Below are 21,214 nucleotides of genomic sequence, written 5' to 3'. Positions count from 1 at the left end.
ATCAAAAGAGGCTGTGTTCTGCCTGGCACTCTGAGTCTTCCACACCTCCCCTACCCCCAGAGGCCTCCCTGCGGGTTCTCACACAACTTGGGAACCTAAAGGAAGGCCGTGCCAGGGGTTTTGCTTCTTGGTCCTGGCCGCCCACATGCAGTGGCACCTCTCACAAAGTGGAAGCAGGTTTTCTGATGGCACGCTGTTTTCTCACGGTGGTCCATAAACCAAGAATAGGACCAATGAACTTTGGTTCCCCTGGACTGGACTTCTCCTCTGGGGCTGCACTAAATCCCAAGAATAAGGGGTTATCTTTGTGGGGCCCCAATAAAGACCCCTGGAAGAGGGTAAAGGGCACAGGCCCCACATGTGGGTTCAAATCCAGCCCTGTCACTTTCTGACTACGTGACTCTGGACAGGTGTCCTCACCCCCCAGTCCCTACCCTGGGGCCTTAGTTTCCTTATCTGTAAAATGAGGGAGATGTCTCCTCCACTGTAACATTCTATGACTTAACACTTGACCTAACAGTTGGGGGACAGGAAACATACCCTCATACACATAACAGAGAAACTTCAAACTGAGTGTGAGCCAGGTATCTGGGAGTACCCTGTGGCCACCTATGGGCACCCTGGTCCTAATTTCCTGGTGGCCTCAGCCAGGAGCAGTCCGAGTGGGCCAGCCTCCTGTTGGACTTGGGCTAGTTCATCTGCCAGGGAGGGGGCCAGAAGTGCCAGCGAGTATCCACAAAGAGAGGCTTCAGGCTGGCACTGGGGATTAAAGGCATGTTCCCCTATGCCTCACCCACCTCCCCAGTCCCCTGAGGGCATGGCTGGCCTGTCCCCCAGCTGTCATCTGCAAGGGCTGGTCCTCATTAGCTGCTATGGCAGCCAGGGGTTGGGGGTGGAGGTGGCAGGCTGTGAACTAAAGCCAGTCTGGGACAGGACCCACCTTTGGGGCTGGAGTGAATGATGGACAGGGGACAGGAAGGGGTATGGGAGGGAGTAGGAAGAGGCGGCATGAAGGCATGGCCAGTGGGAGGGGGGAAGGTGAGAGGTGGCTGGAGCCCCAGCATTTTCCGGGCTGTTATTCTGGGCAACTTTTTATTTATTCAGAGGCTGGGGATGCGGCTTAGCATCTGTCAGCTCAATATTTATTACAAGCACATCGGCCGTGTACCACGGACCCTGGGATGGGGCCACCGCAGGACCCTCTTCCCCCTTCTCCTCCTTGCCAGGGCACTTGAACACCTACAGGGAAGAGCTGAAGGGCAGCACCTTTCTGAAAGACTGCCCAGTCCAACTCTTTGGTTCACCTTTGGGAAAACTGAGGCCCAGAGGGAGAAGCAGCCTTGCTCAAGGTCACGGGGCACTCTGGTACCTGGATCCCTGATCTTTCCATTTTTCAGGCCACCAGAACAGACAAACGCCGCTGGAGTAAAATACCTCAGACCATGTGGTGAGATGCGACAGTGCCCTGCCTGCCCTCCAGTCCCCCCCCCCCCCACCCAGGTGCAGGCAGCACAGAAAGGGACCTTGGCACAAGGTCGCAGCTTTGCCACATGAGTCTTTTACGAGGTGCTCAACCCCCTACTCCCCGGCCTCAGTTTCTTCCTCTGTACAAGCAAAGTGATCACACCCACCTAACAGAGCAGCTGAGAGAATTGCATGAAAAAACCCTGGAAATGGGCAAGCACCATACAACTGGAATTTGTTTATCGATTTAGATGCTGCATGGGCTGGGGTGGGAAGAAGTGAAGCAGGCAGGATGGCCACGGGGGAGGACTGGTGTCTGTCCATGGCCACCAAATCCCTTCTTTATCCCAGCCTCCAAGGCAAGGCAGGAGGCAACTGACAGATCAACAGCAATAGCACCCACTTAACCAACTGAAGACACATAAATGATCCAGAGCAGCACTGGGGGGCGCCAGCTGGCAGAGCTGATCTGGACATGCCCCCTACCTCCCCAGCTCTGAGCCTTCTAGCAGCCTGGCAGCCGTGAGGTCAGCTTGCAGAGCGGTGGAACCTCCCCCGCCCACCATGCGCGGAGCCAAGAGGAGCATGGCACTGCCAGGGCCCAGCTGGGGCGGGTGCCAGCTTGGATTCCGTGGGTTCCTCCTTCCTCCCGCACCCTCTCTGCAGTCGCTTCTCCTCCAGCTCCCTGATCACATCCCAGAGCATCTCCCCCATGAACACTCTAAGATTGCTGCTTCTCATATAACACATAAGCTGTGGTGTGAACTTCTGGTAAATGAAGATCTTATTTAAAACTGTGTGCTACCAGGGGAGAGGAAGAGACAGGTTCCAACACAGCTCAGCTGACTTGCCAGGAAAAGGAGGTGCTGGGACAGTGCAGGGAGCCACCAGCCGTTCCTAGGAAGTCACTGGAGAGGGGCTGCGGGGCCCCAGGCAACACTCCCAACTCCGAGGGTCACACAGAGTAGTACTTTCTCTAACTGTGCAGGAGGGGAGGGCAAAGAACCAACCCCCATTGGAGGTCTGGAACAAAGAGTGGCTTAGCCTTGCAGGGCTTTCCAAGAATGGCAGACCTTTGGACCAGAGAGGCTTCGGAGATGATCAGAAGCTGGGGCATCTATCTTAGCAGCATAACAGAACCACTTGAGTTACTCTGAAAGCTCCCGATGCCCAGACCAGACCCTAAGCCCAATTAAGTCAGAATCTCTGGGTGGGACCCAGGCAGAGGTGAAACTATTGACCAACCAAGGCTGAGAACCACCAAGTTCTCTTTCAAACAAGAAGTGTGCCTCTAAATCACCTGAGGTGCTCTGTCAAAATTCACTTGCCCAGACCAGAGCCTCTACGGGTGAAGGCCAGGCATGTGAATTTTTCAGGGGGAAAAAAAAACTCTAAGAGATTCTTATATACAACCCTGGTTATTCATCCATTGGGCACGAGGGCCCAGTCTATGCTGGTGCTGTTCTGGGCCTGGAGGGACAGTACTGAGTGACATGCCCTCATGGAGGAGTTGACATGCTAGAAGGGTGACAGATAATAAACCAGCAAGCTCATAAGTACATACACACATAATTCCAGATGGTAGTAAGTGCTAGAAGAGAAGTAACAAAGCATGGGGATCAGGGAAGGGCTCTCCGAGCAAGGGACATCTGAGCCAAGCTGGCACCCAGATGGCAGGAAGGAACCAGCCACGTCAAGTTCAGTGGTGAGAGTACTCCACACAGAGGCATGTTTACTGACGTGGGAACTGCGGCCTCCTGTCGGCTGCAGACCCACATTCTCATCAAAACCCCTGTTTACAGGTCCTGGCTAGACAGGAAATGCGGAGGAGAGGCCAGTGATGTCACAACTGGCCTCTTTTGGCCCCTCAGGAAATTCTACAGCGGCTCGACTACAGGGATTTTAGACAATGCACACCTGAAAGCCATCAGGGACCTCAGATTTCCCTGATCCAACCCCCTCAGTTAACAGATGGGGAAACTGAGGCTCAGACAGAGGCAGTGACTTGCTTTTGTGTGGCATCTCCCTTCTGAAAGGGTTAAACCCTTCTAAAGGGTTCTAAAGGGTTAACTCCAGTTAGACTCATACTGGAGTCACTGTCAGGCCCACTGTCCACCCATCCCCCAAATTCCCGGCTGTTCTTTCTCTCAGTACCAACAACCTATGTGTGCCAGCCACGGTGCAAGGCCAGGACCCACCGGGGGGCTGGGGTGGGAAAGTGGGGCCTCCCCATTGTCTCTCTGAGGGTGGGGAGGTCCTTTCTCCCACACCGGGAAGCCCATCAAAGGTCAGAAAGAACGGTGCCAGATAAGGCTGTGGAATTTGGAATTTAGTGGGGTCTGGAATTTCCCTATTGTGGAAGGCTGGTCTCTGCTGTCTACCCATGGTGAGGTTACATGGCACATTCTGGGGAGGGGGAGGTGGCCCAGGTCTCTGATGTGGAGAGGAGGGCGGAGTGGGCAGAGAGAAGCAGCTGGCTGTCTGTGGAACATCCCTGTCCAGGACAGGCAAGCTGGGTCCTCTGCGGACAGACCACTGAAAGCGGCCACTGCTTGCTCCTACCTTACTCCGCCCTGATTTCCACCTTTGGAGGTGATGCTGCAGCCAGAAGGGCTGGAGGCCGGGGGCTGTGTGTTCTGGGGTCAGCGGCTTCCCTTGCAGAACCCCAGGGTGAGGAGAGCTCCTGTGCCCTGAACAGGTGTACCCCTAGCCTCTCGGACCAATCAGCACGAAAGTTGTGATAGTTCCTTCTAATCTCCTGCTGAATTTCCTGGGATAAAACCTAGAGGTAAGACACGTGGTCCTGGAAGGACAATCTAGAAGAGTCTTGATTGCTTCTTAATCTTTCTCAGCCATGCAAGAGTGGAGGGGGCTGGTAAGAGCGGAAAATCAAGCAGCCACAAAGCAAGTCCGGGGATGACTTGGGCAAGTCAACTCCCTCTCTCTGCCTCAGGTCCCCCATCTTAAGGAAGGAGTGAAAGCACTCCCCCTGACAATGTCCTGGGGTTGCTGAGAAGCTCAGCTTCACTTGTGAAGGTGCTTTTCATACGAAGCGCTCCATGCCTGTGCGTGATGGGCACCACCCTGACGTGTGGTGGGCAGGAGCACCAGAAACAGCATGGGGCCGATTCTCACCACCAGTTTTCACTCAAGTGAAGGGGATATTGGGCCTTCGTGTGCTGCTTAAAAGGTCTTCCAGGCTGGGTTACTAAGGACTGCACCCTCCCCGGCATACATTACAATTCCCCGGAAGGAGGCTTGGAAAGGAAGTCCAGGCAGTGAGATGAAGATGCCCAAGCACCTGGGAACTTCCGTTTAGCCAGCTCTTTTCAGTGGCGATCAGGGCCCCTGGGGACTTGGGCTTGCTCTTTCGTCCAGTGGGCTGTAATGGGGAGGTGGGGAGGATGGCTTACTTCAGGCTTCCAGCAGCTCATGACCCTGCAGAGGCCAGACCCTCAACTGGCCCTGTCCTTTCCTCTGCAAGCTGCACAGGGCCCAGGGTAGGGCAGAGAAGGATGCTGTCAAGGATGTAATAAATGACTTATTGACTGGCAACCAGCGTTCTCAGGGGTCAGAGCAAGACCTTCCGGCAATTATGCCCTCCACTGCCTGCCCAAAGCCCCACGCGCTCTGTGTCCCGGCCCCTTCCCCCCTAGACCATCTGACTTGCAGCCGCTTGAGGGGTGCAGACAACCCCCTATGGCGGCTAACTTTCCTACCCATGTGCCCACATGAACACACACTCTCTCAGACCAATCCTTAAAAGGGCAGAGTCTGAGGAGAGGGTGACTGATGATGCTGGCTGTGACAGGCTTGTGGGAAAAGCCCAGTTCTGCCCAATAATCAACAGTACTTCATTGAGGCCAGGATCACATCACCGGGGCATTATGCATTTTACAAAGCAGCTCCAAGTTCTGTTCAGTCACCACACAATCACTCCACGAGTCATCACCAAGCAGCCAGTGCTCACCAGGACATCCAGGAAGGTACACAGTGGATAAGATCTGGTTCCAGGGAGTGAATGCAGAGTGGGCTCCTGGAAAGGGCACTGAATCTGGAGTCCAGAGGCTAGGGCTCTTCCCAGACTAGGCTCTGACCTAAAAGCTGGGAGATTAGGGTGGGTCACTTTACTTTCCCAAGCTTCATTCTGCTTCTCTGCTAGCACCTTCCTCCTAGAATCATTACAAGGACTAAATGAGACAATGCGTTCAAACTGGCCCATGTGGGCTGGAGAGCAGGTCCAGAGCAGGAGGGAGGCCAGGCTCAGAGGGCCTATACCACACCTGGCCTGCAGATGGAATGTATGTGGATGGGACCCTCACAGGTCAAGGAGACAACAAACGAAACAACCTCCTCAGCATCTTTTACAACTCTGTATAGAACAAAGTGTGTGTGTTTATATGTATGTGCACATATGTGTATGTCACAAGGGACTAGAAAAGGAGGATCCAAGACCCATCGAAGTCCCAAGGAGCAACTTACAGAGCCTGTAAATAAATAATAAAGAACATCATATCCCACATCTCACAAAGCTTTTTGCACACATGAACTAATTATGATATTGGTCCCACCTTCCATCTGTGGCCAGTGGTGTAGGATTCATTAACCCCCACTTAACAAAAAAGGAAAGCAGGTCCCAGGGGCTGCAGGGAGGTGTCAGGACCACACAGAGCCAGAAGTCACAACTCAAGCCAGGGTAGGGCCGACACTTGTGGGTCCTGCGCCTCTCCATGTTCCTTGGGGGCAGCATGGGGAACCTGTCCCCCAACACTGGGCTCACTGCTTATATCTATAAGCAGAGTGGGATGGGGCATCTGATGAGGAAGCCGAATGTATTCAGGAGGCCATGAAAGAATGAGAAGAGCGGTCTGGGTCTGGCCTGGTCTCACATGCATTCCTTTCTTACATGAAAGGTGGAATCCTACAGATACTCTGCTGTGCTTTGCTTCTTTTACTTGCCAGTAAGTCCTAGGAATCTCTCTGTATCAGCTCATGAAGAGTTCTAACATCTTTTTAAGGGCTGCATAGTACTCCCATGTATGTGTGGCTGTACCATAGTTTATTTAGCTACTCTGCCAGGTATTCGGGTATTTCCAATATTCTGTGATTACAAATAATGCTGTAATCAATCATTAGTCACATAGGCATTTTTGTATCAATAAAGGTATATCTTAAGGATTGATTTCTAGAATTAGGATTGTTCAGGCTAAAAATAAAGTGTAGATGCAGTTTTAAGTATTGCCACACCATCTCTCCGAAAGATTATACCAATTTGCATTCCCACTGGCAGCATCTGAAAGTGCCTGTTTCCCACAGCCTCCCCAATGGAAATGTATAGTCATAATTTTTAATTTTTCCAGTCTTGTGAGAAGTAATATCTCACAGTTATTTTAATTTGCATCTTTCTAACTATAAGTGAGTTTTAACATTTTTTCATGTTTGAGGGTCACTGTGAATTGTCTGTTCATGTCTTTTTCCCACTTTTTAATCATTTTTTTTGGTCCTTTGTCCCTCAGTACTTTGGAATGCTTTATGTACTAGAGACCTCGGTCTTTTGTGGTATATATTATGAACATTTCCTCCCAGTTTATCAAATATTTTTGTCTTTTGACTTTCTTTAGAACACTTTACTGTAAAAATTTTTTAAATTTTATGTAATAAAAATTATCAATTTTTAATTTGTCTCTGGATTTTGAGTCATAGTTAGAAAGCCTTTCCCTACCCCAACATTGAAGATAAATTCCCCCAGTTTCCATCTAGCACTACCTGTATGGTAACACTGTTTACATTTAGATCCCTAGTCCATTAAAAGTTTATTTTTCTGTTTGGTGTGAAATATGAATCAAAGTGTATCATTTTCTACATGGCTACTCAGTTCTCCCAGCACCATTTATTAAAAAGTCTGTCTTTATCCCAGTGATCTGAGATACCACATTTGCATACATGCCATTTCCATATACATTTGGGTCTAATTCTGGGCTTTATCTTATCTTCAATTGGCCTATCTGCCAATTCATGAACCAGCTCCACATTTTTTAAATTATAAGGCATTATGGTATGTTTTAATATCTGGTAGGGATAGTTTTACTTCTTCTTTACCCATTCTTGTGCCCCTAACTGAACCCTCTTAATTAATTACATTGGCTAATACTTCTAGCACAGTGTTGAATGGTAGGAGAGATGGAGGGCATCCATGCTTTCTTAGTGATCTTAATGGAAATGCTCTTAGTGTTCCCTCATTAAATAAGATACTGACTTCAGGGTTAAGGTGTGTGTGTGTGTATATATATATTATATATATATAATCATACTAAAAATTATCCTTTAATTCCTGTATTTTTGAATGTTTATACCAAGAATAGTTGTTGTGTTTTGTCCAAGACTTTTTCAGCACTTATAATCATATGATTTTGTCCCCTTAGATTTGTTAATATGCTCTCTGATATTAATTTGGCATGTGTTATTAATATTAGTGGATTAATTTTGAACCAATCTCACTTTTCTAGAATAAATAAGATTTAGTAATTATATATTATTTTCCTCAAAAAAAGAAAAGGAAATGGAATTGGATACCAATGATGACAGCTACCATTTATTGAACACTTTCTCTGTCCTCTATACATACTATTGTCTGATTCAAGCCTCAAGATAGCTATATGAATTCTCATTTAACAGATGAGGAAACTGAGACTAATGATGGTGAAGTAGTCTGGCCAACATCACATGGCTAGCAAATAAGAGACAGGACGGGATCTTGGGTCTCAGTGATTCGCAAGGCCTTAGTAATGCATAGGCAGCATTATTTAGCTGTTATTTAGATATATCAAAAATGTTTATTATTTGATAAGGTGTTGGAAGGGGAACATCTCTGTAGGAACTGGGAGGAGGGCCTGCCCCTACTTCCCAGAGCCCTGAACTGCCCTCCTCAGCCCACCTGCCCGAGCTCAGCAGACGAATGGTGTGAGGGGCTAGGGAGGGCTGCTGACCAAGTGTGCTGTCAGCAAGCAGCCCGCAGGATACCCCAAGGCTAGGCAGCAAGCAGTCCTCAAGGCCTGCTGCGTCCCCTTCCAACCTCAGCCCTGCTCTGTCTTGGCATTTATGTCTCAGGCTCCAGACAGAGTGGGAAGAGCTCAGAGACTGAAGACACGTCCAGGGAGATGGTGGACTGTGAGGGAACAAAGTGCAGGCAAGAAAACCTGAGCCTCTACTCCCTGCTGGTTCTGCCTGTCCCGTTTTCTAAGAACAGGCAGCCGGCCGAGGGATTATGTAACTTCTGGTGGGCACGGCAGATGGTGTGCTGGCTCGGACACATCAAACCCAGCACTGACACTAACCTTCCCTGACGTGGCCTCTGGCCTCCTCTGCTCCAGGCTATGGAGCAGAGAGAGTGGGAAGGGACCCAAACTCTTGTCATCGAGCTGCATAGCCATGGCCAGCCAGGCCACGGGGAGAAGCCAGGGCCCACCCACCAGCAGAAGGTTCCTGCCAGGGAAATGGAAACACAGGTCCTGTCCTCCCTGCCCCAAGGGGTGATGGAACCAGGACTTGAACCCAGTTTACTGATTCTAGGGCAGACCCTCTTCATTAGGACAAATGAGGACACTGAACCCAGAGATGGAAAGGAACTAGCTCAATGCCACACAGCAGATTAGCTGCACGGCTAGGATTAGAATCCAGGCTTCCTTATCCTCAACTCAGGGCTGTTTCTGCTGTTGTCTCCTATGTGTGTGCGTGTGTGTGTGTGTGTGTCTGTACTGAGTGGGGTGCACTGGCAGGAAAATGTGGGGCTAGATCAGATTTGCAGCAGGGGTTGCTGTGCCCATCAGCCCTGGCTGTCTTGGGCTGCCAGACAGGAGTTTCAGCTCAGCCTGTGTTAGGGGCTCCTGGCAAGGGCCAGCGGGTGCCCAGCTGTGAGGGTGGCAGTGGGGCCAGGACTACTGCTGCCTCAGATAAGGGCCTAGGGCTGTTTAATCTCCCAGGGATGCTCCCTGAATGTTAACACTGGACGCAGTGCCAGGGGGAGCCTGGCTTAGCCAGACTCTGTAGCCAAAACTGCTCCCCTGCATCAAACCCAGCTCCTGCCGACACTGGTGGCAGGTGCTCTGGAGGACTGAGGCCTCCGATCCGACTCTGTGCACGAGCCTTTGGATATTCCTTCTCAGCCCACACATGCTCCCAGGCCTCAGGGCCAGTGTCCCTGCAATGGACATTCTCTTGAGCCTCTAGAAGGCAAGATGGAGAGGAAAAATCAATGGGCTTGGGACTGCAAGGAGGAAACAAACATCTTTAAAGGGCCTGGACCAGCCGGGCTTTGTTAAGACTACCTTGCAGATAAGTACAAAGTTTACCAGCCCAGCAAATGGCCACCAGTCTGCCTTCTCCACACAAGGGGACTGAGGGCACTTGACTGTAGTACTTGATTAATTCTTTGTTGCTCCAACTGGATTTAGTGAATTTCTACCTGGGGGCTCTGACCACTTAAGACTTGGCTATGACTTCCATTGTAGCCGGTGCATAGTAAGAGACCCAAGTCAGCAAGCAGGAGAGAAAGAACAGAGAGAAGTAGGCAAAGGTGGGGAGGGGTGGGGGCTGTAAGCAAAGCAATGAGAATCTTCCAACTCTGTGGTTACATAACTATAGCAGCAAGTCCAAAGCACGGTGGGGACCGAGTCACAGCAAAGACTGACCACGAGTTGCTCATTCATCCGTTCTACATGTGTTTACCAAGCACCCTCTGTGTGCCAGGGACTGTGCTTGGCGCCAGAGACAGGCAAGTGAGCAAAATCAGACAAATCTGACCCAGTCTCCCTAGTCACTGAGTGTCACCGCTGCTCACCCATCACCTGGTTGTTTCAATCCCATCTTGCCCTCCTAATCCCCAGGGCCCCAGCTTGGGTAATAAGGAAAGAGAAGGGCAGGAAGAGGCCCCATAGGACATACTCCACCACACCCCAGGTCATTGCTCACTCGAAGTCTCATTCTGTCCTGCTGTGTCACAGAATGACCAAAGGAGGGATGGGGGAGGGGGCCAGGAACAACTACCTTTCCCAGAATTTCTGCCTTTACTTCTTGTAAGCTCTGCATCCTCCATGGGTGTCCAGGCCCCAGGCTGGGCAGGCGGGCACCTCTGATCACATTACAGAGCTGCTCTCCTTTGGCTCTGTCTCCTGACGCCAGTAAGGCCTCCAGACGCCGTTCAGGGCCTCTGGGGTTACAGGCTTCTGGGTGATCTCAGCAGGAGATGTTCCTCCCAGACCTTGGGGATGCCTCCTGATATCTATCAGGCCCGGGTGGGCATCAGGACCAGAAAAGGCACCCCCTCTCTTCCTGCCCCTCTTCCTGGCCCCCTGGTCAACCGGGCAGCGCCACTAGGAATTCTCTGTCCCCCTGTTTTCCTGCTCAGAGATGTACAGAAAAAGAAGCAGGGCCCAGCCCCAGTCAGGGGTCAGCCAGATTGAGGGTGGGGGGAGGCAGGAAGGAGGAAAGCCAGTGGGAATCAATGGAACCTACTCTGTGCCAGGACTCACATCATAGCACCACCCAGTATAGGTAGTGGGGTCACCCCCACCTCATCGATGGGGACACTGAGGTATAGAGAAGTTGAGCCACCTGGCCCAGGTACGCAGTGAGAGGCAAATCCTTTTAATTTCGAAGCCTTGGCTCTTTCCACCAAGAAGGGACCTCTGGCTCCAGAAATCTTGTTTCACCAGGTGATCAGATGGCTGAATTCAGAATCTGTTTCCTGGGTTGGGTGTGTCAGATGTTCCCACCCCACACCTTCACATGTATACCCTCTACCGGGAACACTCTTTCTGTTCACTCAAACTCTGCTCATCCTTCAAAGGCCAGTCAAGCACCATCCTTTTCTTCTCCAGGAAGCCTTCTCTGACCAACCACCCAGGCTCACAGGAGCCTTCTCTCAGTAGCTGAAGGATTTCCTATTGTACCACCCAATACTTGGCACCAATAACAATGAGGAGGAGGAGGACAGTGAGTGTTATCGAGCGCTTTAGAATATGCAAAGCACTTGTACACATTACTTCATTCATCCCCACAAGGATCTGATGAGTCTGGTGCTATTGCCGCTCCCACTCTACCAATGAAGAAACTAAAGCTCAGAGAGGGTAGGCAACTTGCTCCAGGACACATAGCCAGGTGCTGGCACAGCCTGGATTTGAACCCAAGCAGTCTGACTGCACAGCCCACCCTCTAAGAACCACGCCACATCCCTCCCAGTACATGCGCATCTTGGCTCATCAGAAGTGCTCCTCTCTGTTGCACCATTACACACTCCTGTTGCACCCCAGCATCACGGGCTTGGCACATCGCTCATGCTTCAAGAGGTGACACAACTCAGTTCAAGGATCAGGTTGGTGCTTTGCCTACATCTGGCCCCGGAACCTAGTACTTGCTCAAAATGAATGAATGTGCTTGTGCACCAAGGTTTAGGACTGGGCCTGTTCCAACACCCGATGTGGGGATGGGAGTTCTCATTCCCCCTCCCCCAAGCTTGGCCACCCTCCACCCCTGAGAAATAAACTGGAATGAGATGGTCAGGTCTGGGCAGTGTGTTCCTACCACACTCTCTGCAGGCCCCCGGAGGTGGCAGGGTAGGGGGAACAAGTGTCTTTCCTCACACACCCAGGCTGCCTTTGCCAATGGGGGCCTTCTCTGCCTCCTGGGCCCTGCTTGGCATCTGGGACTCTCTGTCTGTGGGGTAGGAGATGCTTACCAAACAGGAAAAAGGGACTGAGATCCCAGAGGGTGATTTATAGCTTTGGAGAGAGAGAGACCCAGGGCCGCATAATGCTCACAAGGGCATTCTAGTCGATATATTGACTTTCTGGAGGGGCCTCTGTAAACACAGTGGTTCTGGTCCTTGCTTACCTCTGTCTCTTGCTGGCTGCTGGGGCCTCTTCAGAGGGAACCAGAAAAACAAAAACAAAAACAAACAAACAAACAAACAAACAAACAAGAGCCCTTAAGGATCATCCTTTCACCTTTCCCCTACCCCAAATTTACAGATCAGACCCAGAGAGGGAAAGGCACTTGCCTAAGGTCACACAGCTGAGAAAGAGCAAAAACCAGAGTCTCCTAACTCCCAGGCCAGAAGCCTCCCTGCTTTCCCCTCCCCTATCCCCTGGTATCACTGGCTCCCTCCTGAGGAGGCTGTTCCTGAGCACTTCCTGAGCTCACTGTGTGCCAGGCTGGGCTAAGTGCTTCATCATATATCAGGTCATGTGAACCTCAAAACAACCCTGTGAGGACAATACTATTATATCCCCATGTGGAACCGCCACATCTGAGGCACAGCAGTTATGTGAGCTGCCCAGGGCCACAGTGTCAGTAAGTGACAACGCTGGGGGGCTATGTTAACCTCCTCAGGGTCCCAGGTGGCCATGCGGTGCACCCTCTGCACTGAAGCTGAGGCCCTGGGGAGGGGCCTCTGTGAGGAGGGGTGCGTAGAGGGGTTGGAGGTTCCTAGAGGTGATGACAAGTGAGCTTGCCCCCTCCAGCTAGGTCATGGGAGTAGCTGGGTTGAAGTTTCCATCCTCTCCTTATCTACTCTGAGTTCTCTGGTGGGGGTGTGGCAGAAGGCAAAGAAATATATCTCCCCATGTGTCCATCCCCAACATTATCCCTACCACTGCTTATAAAAAGTGTTTTCTGGGCTAACTCCATCTTCAAGAACCACAGAGAGCAAATCAAAGAATAAGAAATCTTTTCCTCTCAAGTGCCAGCCCCAGAAGTAGCTCAGAAGGGTGGGTCCCCAAGACACGCCCCATCAGTTGGGCCTGGGAGGGCCAGGAGTAGAAATATGGCCGAAGATTGGCTCACCAAGGACTGGTGTCCACACAGGACAGAGGCCATGCAGAGCTGACAAGGCCACTTTCTTGAGAGTGGGAGAAGTCTTGGGCCTGCCCCCATCCTGTCTCCTCTTCAGGAATGCCCTTAGAAAGACCTGAAAGGAGAGTCAAGGTCTGGCTCCCATCACCCTCTCCAGGAAGCCCCAAGGCTTAGAACTTGGTGCTCTTCCCTGCATAGACATTTGACCCTTGGACAACGTGGGTTTGGACTGTGTGGGTCCACTTACGTGCGGATTTTTTTCAATAAATATAGTACCTGTATTCTCATGTTACAGATCTTTAAATTAATTAAGTGTGAGGACGAGTTTACTTTGGATTAGAGATCACAATACACGGAATCAAAAGAACGAGGGTTTGAGTCCTGATTCTACCCAAACCGTTTCAGCTTCCTGCCCTTGGGTGAGTTATTTATCAATTCCTTTGTTACTGAGGATGCAATAGCAGATAGAGGATTTTTGACTGCTGGGGAGTCGGCACCCCAACCCTCTCATTGTTCAAAGGTCAGCTCTAGTGTGGTTGCCCTCATTTAACACAGAGGCTCTTGGAATCTCACTTACCATATTTCAAGGGGTCTTACAAGGACAAAGTGAGGTCTTACAAGGACAAAGCGAGGTCTTACAAATATAAACTGTAAAACAATATGTACATCAGTGGGCCTGTGATTTTCCCATAGGTCTCTCTGCTCCACAGGAGCACACCTTATCCTAGAGTTAAGGATGGCAGGGGAACTGGGAAAGGAGGGGAGCCCTTTGTGATCAAGGAACATCAGAGTCCAGGGCTCGTGTGTGTGTCTGTGTGTGCATGTGTCCTCTTTAAATTGCATCCAGTGAGAGCCCCAGGCTCAGCCATGGCTGCCCACGTTGCTCTCCATGAGAGATGCCATTCACCCAAGCTCTGCTTGCCTCTTCTCCAGCAAATTCCAGAGACTCCACTCCCCCAAAGGGCTGAAGCATGAGCCTGACCTGGATCAAAGAGCAGATTTTCAAACCACAGGCCCTGCTACTGCTCTAGGTAAGCCAGGAGCTGATTGCAGGAGACCCCAAGTCTCAGACCCCTGTTCTCTGGGTGCAGTCACCCAAGCTCCTGGGCTGGCTAGAGGACCTGTCTATGGTCAAGCTTTCTCCTCTGGAGCACCAGGACCCACCCTCAGGTAGGCCTATTTCATCTGCCCTCAGTGGAAAGCCAGCCTCTGCCCTTCCAACTCCATGACTTGCACTTGGACCAAATCCTGCTCACCTGGTCCCATCTCAAACAGGCATCCCCAACAGAGTACAATGGATGAACTTCCCAGGCCTGCTGGTGACTCACCATCCCCACACTATACATACCTATTTATACACAAACACCACAGCTGAATTCATATGTACACTGCACACCCCCCATACACCCAAACACACACACAGCCACCTCCCTCACACATCCCGTATGCAAAAGACACACCTCAACACACACATCCATTCCTCCTGCGCACATCACCTCCACACACACCTAACAACCATCACAGTACCACAGCTACCCTCACCTCCCACTGCACACTCCCATCATTCCCCATCCCCTCCATACACATTCTCACCCCACCCCCACCTTAATGCCCACTCTCAAACCCACAACCTGCCCTCCTCGATAAAACAGCCCCACGGTGGGGAAGCTGTGAGGCGCTGGGGGCAGCCTGTTCTAGGAGGTGAGAAGGAGGGAGGCTCGGCGTTCTCACTCCCTAACAGCGGCGTGAGAGCTCCTGGGCTCCTGCAGACTGATTTAGCTCCGCAGAGGAGGGGGTGAAGAGGGGCAGCAAGCGCGCAAGAGGGACCAGAGGGGCGCAGAAGAGGAAGGGAACGGGGAGCGGGTAGTGCCAAGGTGCGCGCTGAATCAGCCCCGCCAGCGGCGGAGATGCTAATCTGGCCGCTTCGTCCGCAAGGGTAATTCGGGAGCTTCCAGCAACTCGGGGCTTTCGAAGAGAAGGAAGAGGAAACAAAAGGGGTAGAGGGTTGGGGGGCGGGGGGAGCGGGGAGGCGGCTGATTTACGCCTGCTTTTCAGCGAATGTTTTCGCTGCCATTAGCCTTGCTGAAGCCAAGGATCGGAGAGAAAGGGGCGCCGCAGGGACCTGTGGTTTGGCCTCACCAGGGCTTGCCTGCCGGAGTTCGAATCCAGCGGGCAGGCCCAACTCCCAGCGAGGAGCCGTGGCTAGGCTTCTCCTAAAAAGCCCAGAGTCCGGCAGCACCCGGCTGAGCGGAGGCCTACAGAGGGGAGGAGGTGGCGCCCCCGCCCCAATTTCAGAAGCAAATCAAAAGAGTGGAAGGCGAGGTGGATTCCCTCCATTCTCCTGAAAATGCCCTTCCTCCTATTATTCTAATTACGGTACTTAAAATTTTCCTTAAAAAAAAGGAAAGAAACAGAAAAGCACAGAATGCACTTGTTTGGTTTCATTTTGCCTTCACAGCTTTAATGACTCCATTTGTAGAAGCTGTTAGGAAACTGGGGAGGAGGAGGAGGACGCCAGAAGCGCCAGGTCTGGCCTCTGCGGCTGCTTCCTCCTCTCTCCCCAGGGGGCCATCCTGCCAGGGAGCAGTTTCTCTCTACTCCCCAGTCCCACGGGAGCAACCCCTAAATTCCAGGCTATGACCCTGCCTCTCCTCCCTTTCCTCCAGGCCTCGATGGGCTCCAAGGTGCTTCCTTGCTACCCCAATCCCAGAGCTAAGGTTCAAAAGACTACATATTTGGCCCGTATGCCTGGGAGGAGGCTCCAGGATGGGCCATTCAGAATCACTAATCTTGCTTTCTAAGCACTTGGAATGTAAGAGGTCCACCTCCCCTCCAGCTTTGTCCCCAGAGTCCTAGGCAGCCCAGACCCTCCTTAGAAGACACTGCTGGTGAAAGGGAAAGAGAAGTAGGAGCAGACTTGAGGGCCTGGCCTGGCAGCCAGAAACAGGTCACAATACCTGAGCTCAGCAGAAACAAAGTGAATGCAGGAGATGAGCCCTCAAAGCTTCAAAATAAAAAAGTAAAAACCTATTCTGTCCCCAACTATACAAATGGGTACAGAGCTCTAAAATACTAATGTGTAGCCCTGCGGCCCAAGGGAGTGCGACCTGTGTTTCATCTGACCTGGGGAAGGTGGGGGCTTTTGCTGAGCGGATCAGTGTTGGAGGGTGAAGCTACCTTTGGGCACTTGCCTGGTCTCAGGGTCTCACCTTGACCTCTGGCCCAGCCCTGTTCCACCTCTCCTAGGTCCGTACTCCCAACTTCCTTCCCCTATCCTTTCTCCACTCCTGCTATGAGTCCCATTCAAACTCAGCTACCAAACCAACCTCATCTTTAGCTGCCTGCCTTTGGTGGGGCCCTGATTTCAGAATCTTAATCCCTGACCCATGCAGCCAGTCTGCAACCCAGAATGATGTTTATGAGGCCTGAGTTCAAATCCCAACTCTATACCCAAGTCCCAGTGTAGTCCTGGGCAAGTCAGAGCCTGTCCCAAAGCTTCAGCAGTTAAATATTCGGTTGGAAGAGAGGGGAATTGTTTTGTCCTACAGAATTCTCAGGTTGTCTGGTGGGGAGAGGAGGGAGGAGAGAAATTATGCACGAAATTCCTCTCCTGAAGTGGTACTTTCACTTTAATGAGAAAACCCATTAAGACACTCTTGATTTTCCATTTGTTGAAGTGAAATGGGCATTTGCTATATGAGACAGGAACAGACCACCACACACACACACAGCAGAGACACTAGGAAAACTCTGATTTTAATTGTGTCTTAAAAAGAAGTATTATCATGACACTTTGGTTCCTTCTCAACTATCCCAGCCAGAAGCCAACGAAAGGCTCATTAAAAGCTCCAGGAAAGGCTGAGGGATGGGTGGGAGGAGATTCCCAGGGCCAACCTGGGCTTTTGAAGTGGCTTCAACTGGCCAGTCACTGCTGACATCTCCTTCTAAGAGTCTTGGTTTTATGGATCCGGGTTTGAGTTCACCACCATCAAATTTTATGGCTTAAAAAAAAATTCTCAGTGCTGTAAAGGGAACTCATTCCCATATTCACCGGGGATAGGGGTGGGGGAAAGGAGAGAGAGGCGCCTGCGCCTTGAGGACAGCATGGACACAGCCAAGAAAGAGCCACCCCCCCCACACACTCTGTGGGGGTAGCCTTCTCTGTCTCAGCTTGATATGATGCTCATGGCAGGGGGGTGGATGGGATCCCTTACAAGGAGTAGTCCGAAGTGTCCTGAACTAGCCTGGCTATTGGATAGAAGTCCTGGATACAAATCTGCAATCTGTGGTCAAGTGAAGGCAAGATTTGAGGAAAGCCAACATTCTGGCTTTGGTTTTCCCCATCTGTGAAATGGAGCTTTTTATGAGGGATCCGTGGGGAAGACCCAAAGAACATTCTGAAAAATGCTCTGTGCCTGTGACATTCGAGTACAAGGGCTGTGTAGGAGGAAGGTGCATGTTCTCGCTCCTGAAGGCTGGTTTCTGAGGGCAAAGGGAAGACAGCAGGCAGATCCCACCAGTTGGCCCCTCTCCAGGCTGGTGGGCAGGCAACCCATGCTACGCTAAGTAATGAGCACAATTCCAATGCCAGTTCTGCTCGCTAGTGAGAAATCAAAGCCCGGTATTAGAGGCCATTTCTGGCTGCGCACAGGACGCACCCAAATCCATCAAAGCCCTGGGCCTGAGGTTTCTTCTGGGGAAGGTAGGGGCCGGATATTTTGTTAAGCAGGCAAGGCAGGCCACCCCCAGCCTCCCCAGCCAAGTACACCTTGTAGCTCTGGAAACTCTAGGCCAAGTTATCTCAGTCTTTCTTTTGCCTAGCCAGCACTCCACCCCAGTAACCTCAGCATTCATTCCTGATCCCCTTGCCCTCCTGGTCCAAAAGCAGCTTCCCAGGACTCAACCCTGCCCATGTGCCATTTACAGACACTTTACCCTTCTATCATCTCCCCTCAAACACCCACAAACCAGAAACCAACACCCCAGCTCAGCACCACCCACATCTAACTGCACTCTTTAAAACAAGGTTGGTCATTCAGCAGTCTGCCCCCTCCTCCATCATTACCTTCCAACTTCAAAACACTGCTTTAAATACCAGAGTCTGCCCAAATCATAATTAACTTGGATCAAATGATTGTGTTGTAACTTTACAGCACAGAGGTGGCAAAAAAAAAAAAAAAAGGTGGGGGATGTGCTAAAACCAAGCTCTCACTCCTGGGCCGTGGGAATTATTAATTCCAGAGTGAGAGATCTTTGACTATAGGTTGGGGGCCGGGATGTGGGAAGGGGCGGGGCGGGGCGGGGGTGGGGGAGGGCGGCGGACATCAACATCGCAGCGGAAGGTGGTGGAGGGGTTGGGGGAAGGAGGGCTGCGTCATCTTGTCCACTTTCTGCACCAGTTTTCCAGCCCCATTCTCAGCCACAACTCGGAGGACTCGGTGCAGGATGCGCCCCACCCCCACCCCCACCCCTCCTCGGAAGCCGGGCTGCCGGCGACCGGCCCACCTGCTTGGGTTCCGGCAGCAGAGAGAGGCTGGTTGGCTCCGGTGCGTCTACTAACTCCCCAGGAAGACGCAGCCCAGTCAGGGATGCCTGGTTTAGCTACCGACCAGCGAGACATGTACACATCCACAGCGGGAGAGGCGGAATAGGGACTTCATTTTAGGAGCCCAGCAACTCCCTTAAGGCATCTTGCTGGGTCCAACGTAGGAGCATGACGAGCGCACCTTCTCGGCTCCCCAGACGGGGGTAATGTCAGTGACTCATTTAAAAGGAAACTCAGCAGGATCACTACGTACTCCCCGCCTCCCCTCAACACACAAAACCAACAACCATAAAGAAGTCCTTCCAGACCTGCGGGTCCCAAGATCTCGGGGCAAGCTGTACGTGGAAGACTCAGCCCAACCCCACTTCGATGGCCAAAATCCAGCAAGCTAGCCTCCTCCGGCTAGCGGCCCGGACCCGTGCTTCCCGTGCTCCCCAGGTCTCTTGCTCTCTCCCTCTCGTCTGCGGATTCAGGTCCGTGCCCCGTGTAGGAGCCTGGGCGAGCCGGGAAATGGACTAGGAAGTTGACGGCGAACCGCAAGCGAGCGCACACCTGGCTAGCGCAGCGACAGTATTTTTTCAGCACCGCCGCCCGGCGTGCGCAGAGCCAAGGGTCCCCTGGAAGCGGGTTCTACAGAAGGCGCACACCCAGACTGGGACACTGTTCCAGGGAAAAGAAGCGATTTCTTCCAGGTGGGAACAGGAGTGCCTGCGGACCGCCTCGCCCTCCCCCCGCGAGATGGCTGCGCCACCGCCCACTTTGGAGGGGCAGGGAAATCTACCTTCTAACTTGGGCGCCCTTGCCGCTTTCCCTGCGCACACCAACCGGGTGATGGACCGCTCAACTTCGGGTTAGAGTTAGGTATCAGAGTCCCCTCGTCCCCGCCTCCATACCCGATCACTCCCTACCTGCTTGGCTCAGACTCGGATCCCAGCAGAGCAGCAGCGCCAGCAGCAGAGCGCCCCGCGCTCCGCTCCGGGCCCACATGCTCCCGCGGCCCGGCTCGGGCGCCTCTCCCCCGGGGCTCTCTCCCTGGCCCCAGTCTCGCCGCCGCCGTCTCCGCCGCCGCCGCCTCCTCCTCGCCGTCCTCCCCGGCGCCGGGCCACGCCAGCCCGTGCCCTCCGTGGGGGCAGCGGCAGCCACGCTTCGCAGAGGGCTGCCTGGCGCTCGGAGCTCGATGGGTGTCTGCGCCCGCTCTTCAGCCAGGCTCTGCGCGCCCCTCTCTGCGCTCCTCAGGCTCCGGGGCTCGAGCGCTTCCCGGGCTCCGGCGTCCTGGCTCCGAAGTTAGGCGACCGAAGGAGAGAGCGCTCAGTCGCGCTCGCAGCGGCCGACGCCGCGCCGTCCAATTCCCCGTGCGCGCCTCCCTGCGCCCCGCCACTACCGGCGGCTCCGGCGCCCTCGCGGGCCTCCGCCGCCTGCCACAATGCTGAGCGCTGCCGCTCGCTCGCCCTACAGAGTCCGAGAGCGGAGAGGGACCGCGCGCCGCCGGGGCGGGGCCTGGGCGGGTGGGGGCGGAGCCGGCGGAGGGCCTTTCAAGGTGGGTCAAGGACGGCCAGCTAGGCGCGGCCTCGGCGGAGCTGGGGGCCCTTTGCGGGGGGTCCTCGCCAGCCGCTGGGCCCGGAGCTTTGAAAAACCCGGCCGCTGGATCGTAGCTGGAAGCGGAATCTGCCCAATTTTCACTTCCAGAAACTAGGGAAATGAATCTTTGTGCTTTCCTTTGGCTTGGCTGTGTCAGCTTTCTCCTCTAATTACACTCAGGACTCGTTTTGACTTCCTGGTTTGTATTACATTCTATGCTTTCTACATGTGGGGGTCTTTCCCCAAAAAGCTTCCTAAATGTGAGAAAGTCTCAAACACTTAAGTTCTGGTAAAGCAGAGGCTTACAGCTGTCTGAACTTGGGTATAGATTTAGATCATCTTGGCTGGCCCTACTTGTCGGTGTGACCTTAGGCAGAACTGTTTACCACACCCCTCTGAACCCCCTGCAGCACCCAGGTCCTGGGATGTTAAAACTGCCCCCCCTCAAACCATGACAGTGGGGCAGAAGGGAGAGGGCAGCCATTTTTGACTCAGTGTAAACTTGGGCTCCGTCTCTTACCTGCTCAATAACCTTGAACAAGTTACTTAACCATTCTGATTCCCTTCATCATCATCTGCAAAGTGGAAAAAAATGACAATAACAATTTCATAAGGGGGTGTAGAATTGAATTTAAAAAATGTGTGGAAACTGCAGCACAAATGTTAGTAATCTCTCTTTCTAAGATCTCCCCTCTCTGCCAATCTAATTCTGGGGAAAATCCTGACCACCCAAGGGTGAGCCAAGGGGCATGTGGAGCCAGGTGGAGTCGGGGGGTGGGG

The 21,214-nt window shown here is 52.5% G+C and overlaps 1 protein-coding gene across 2 annotated transcripts in view; it reads right to left on the bottom strand.

Annotated features, from left to right (window-relative positions):
- The window catches only part of UNC5B (unc-5 netrin receptor B), an 84,126-nt gene extending 63,801 nt beyond the window's left edge, over positions 1-20,325 (bottom strand). For both annotated transcript variants that reach the window (XM_010951642.3, XM_010951643.3), the window contains exon 1: positions 19,765-20,325. In XM_010951642.3, the coding sequence (XP_010949944.1) occupies positions 19,765-19,843 (79 nt within the window). In that variant the 5' untranslated portion in view covers positions 19,844-20,325. The remainder of the gene's footprint in view (positions 1-19,764) is intronic.
- Positions 20,326-21,214: the final 889 nt, after the last annotated feature.

This window comes from Camelus bactrianus, chromosome 11 (assembly GCF_048773025.1).
Source record: "Camelus bactrianus isolate YW-2024 breed Bactrian camel chromosome 11, ASM4877302v1, whole genome shotgun sequence".
Taxonomy (NCBI): domain Eukaryota; kingdom Metazoa; phylum Chordata; class Mammalia; order Artiodactyla; family Camelidae; genus Camelus; species Camelus bactrianus.
This window is presented reverse-complemented; position numbering and strand designations above follow the sequence as displayed.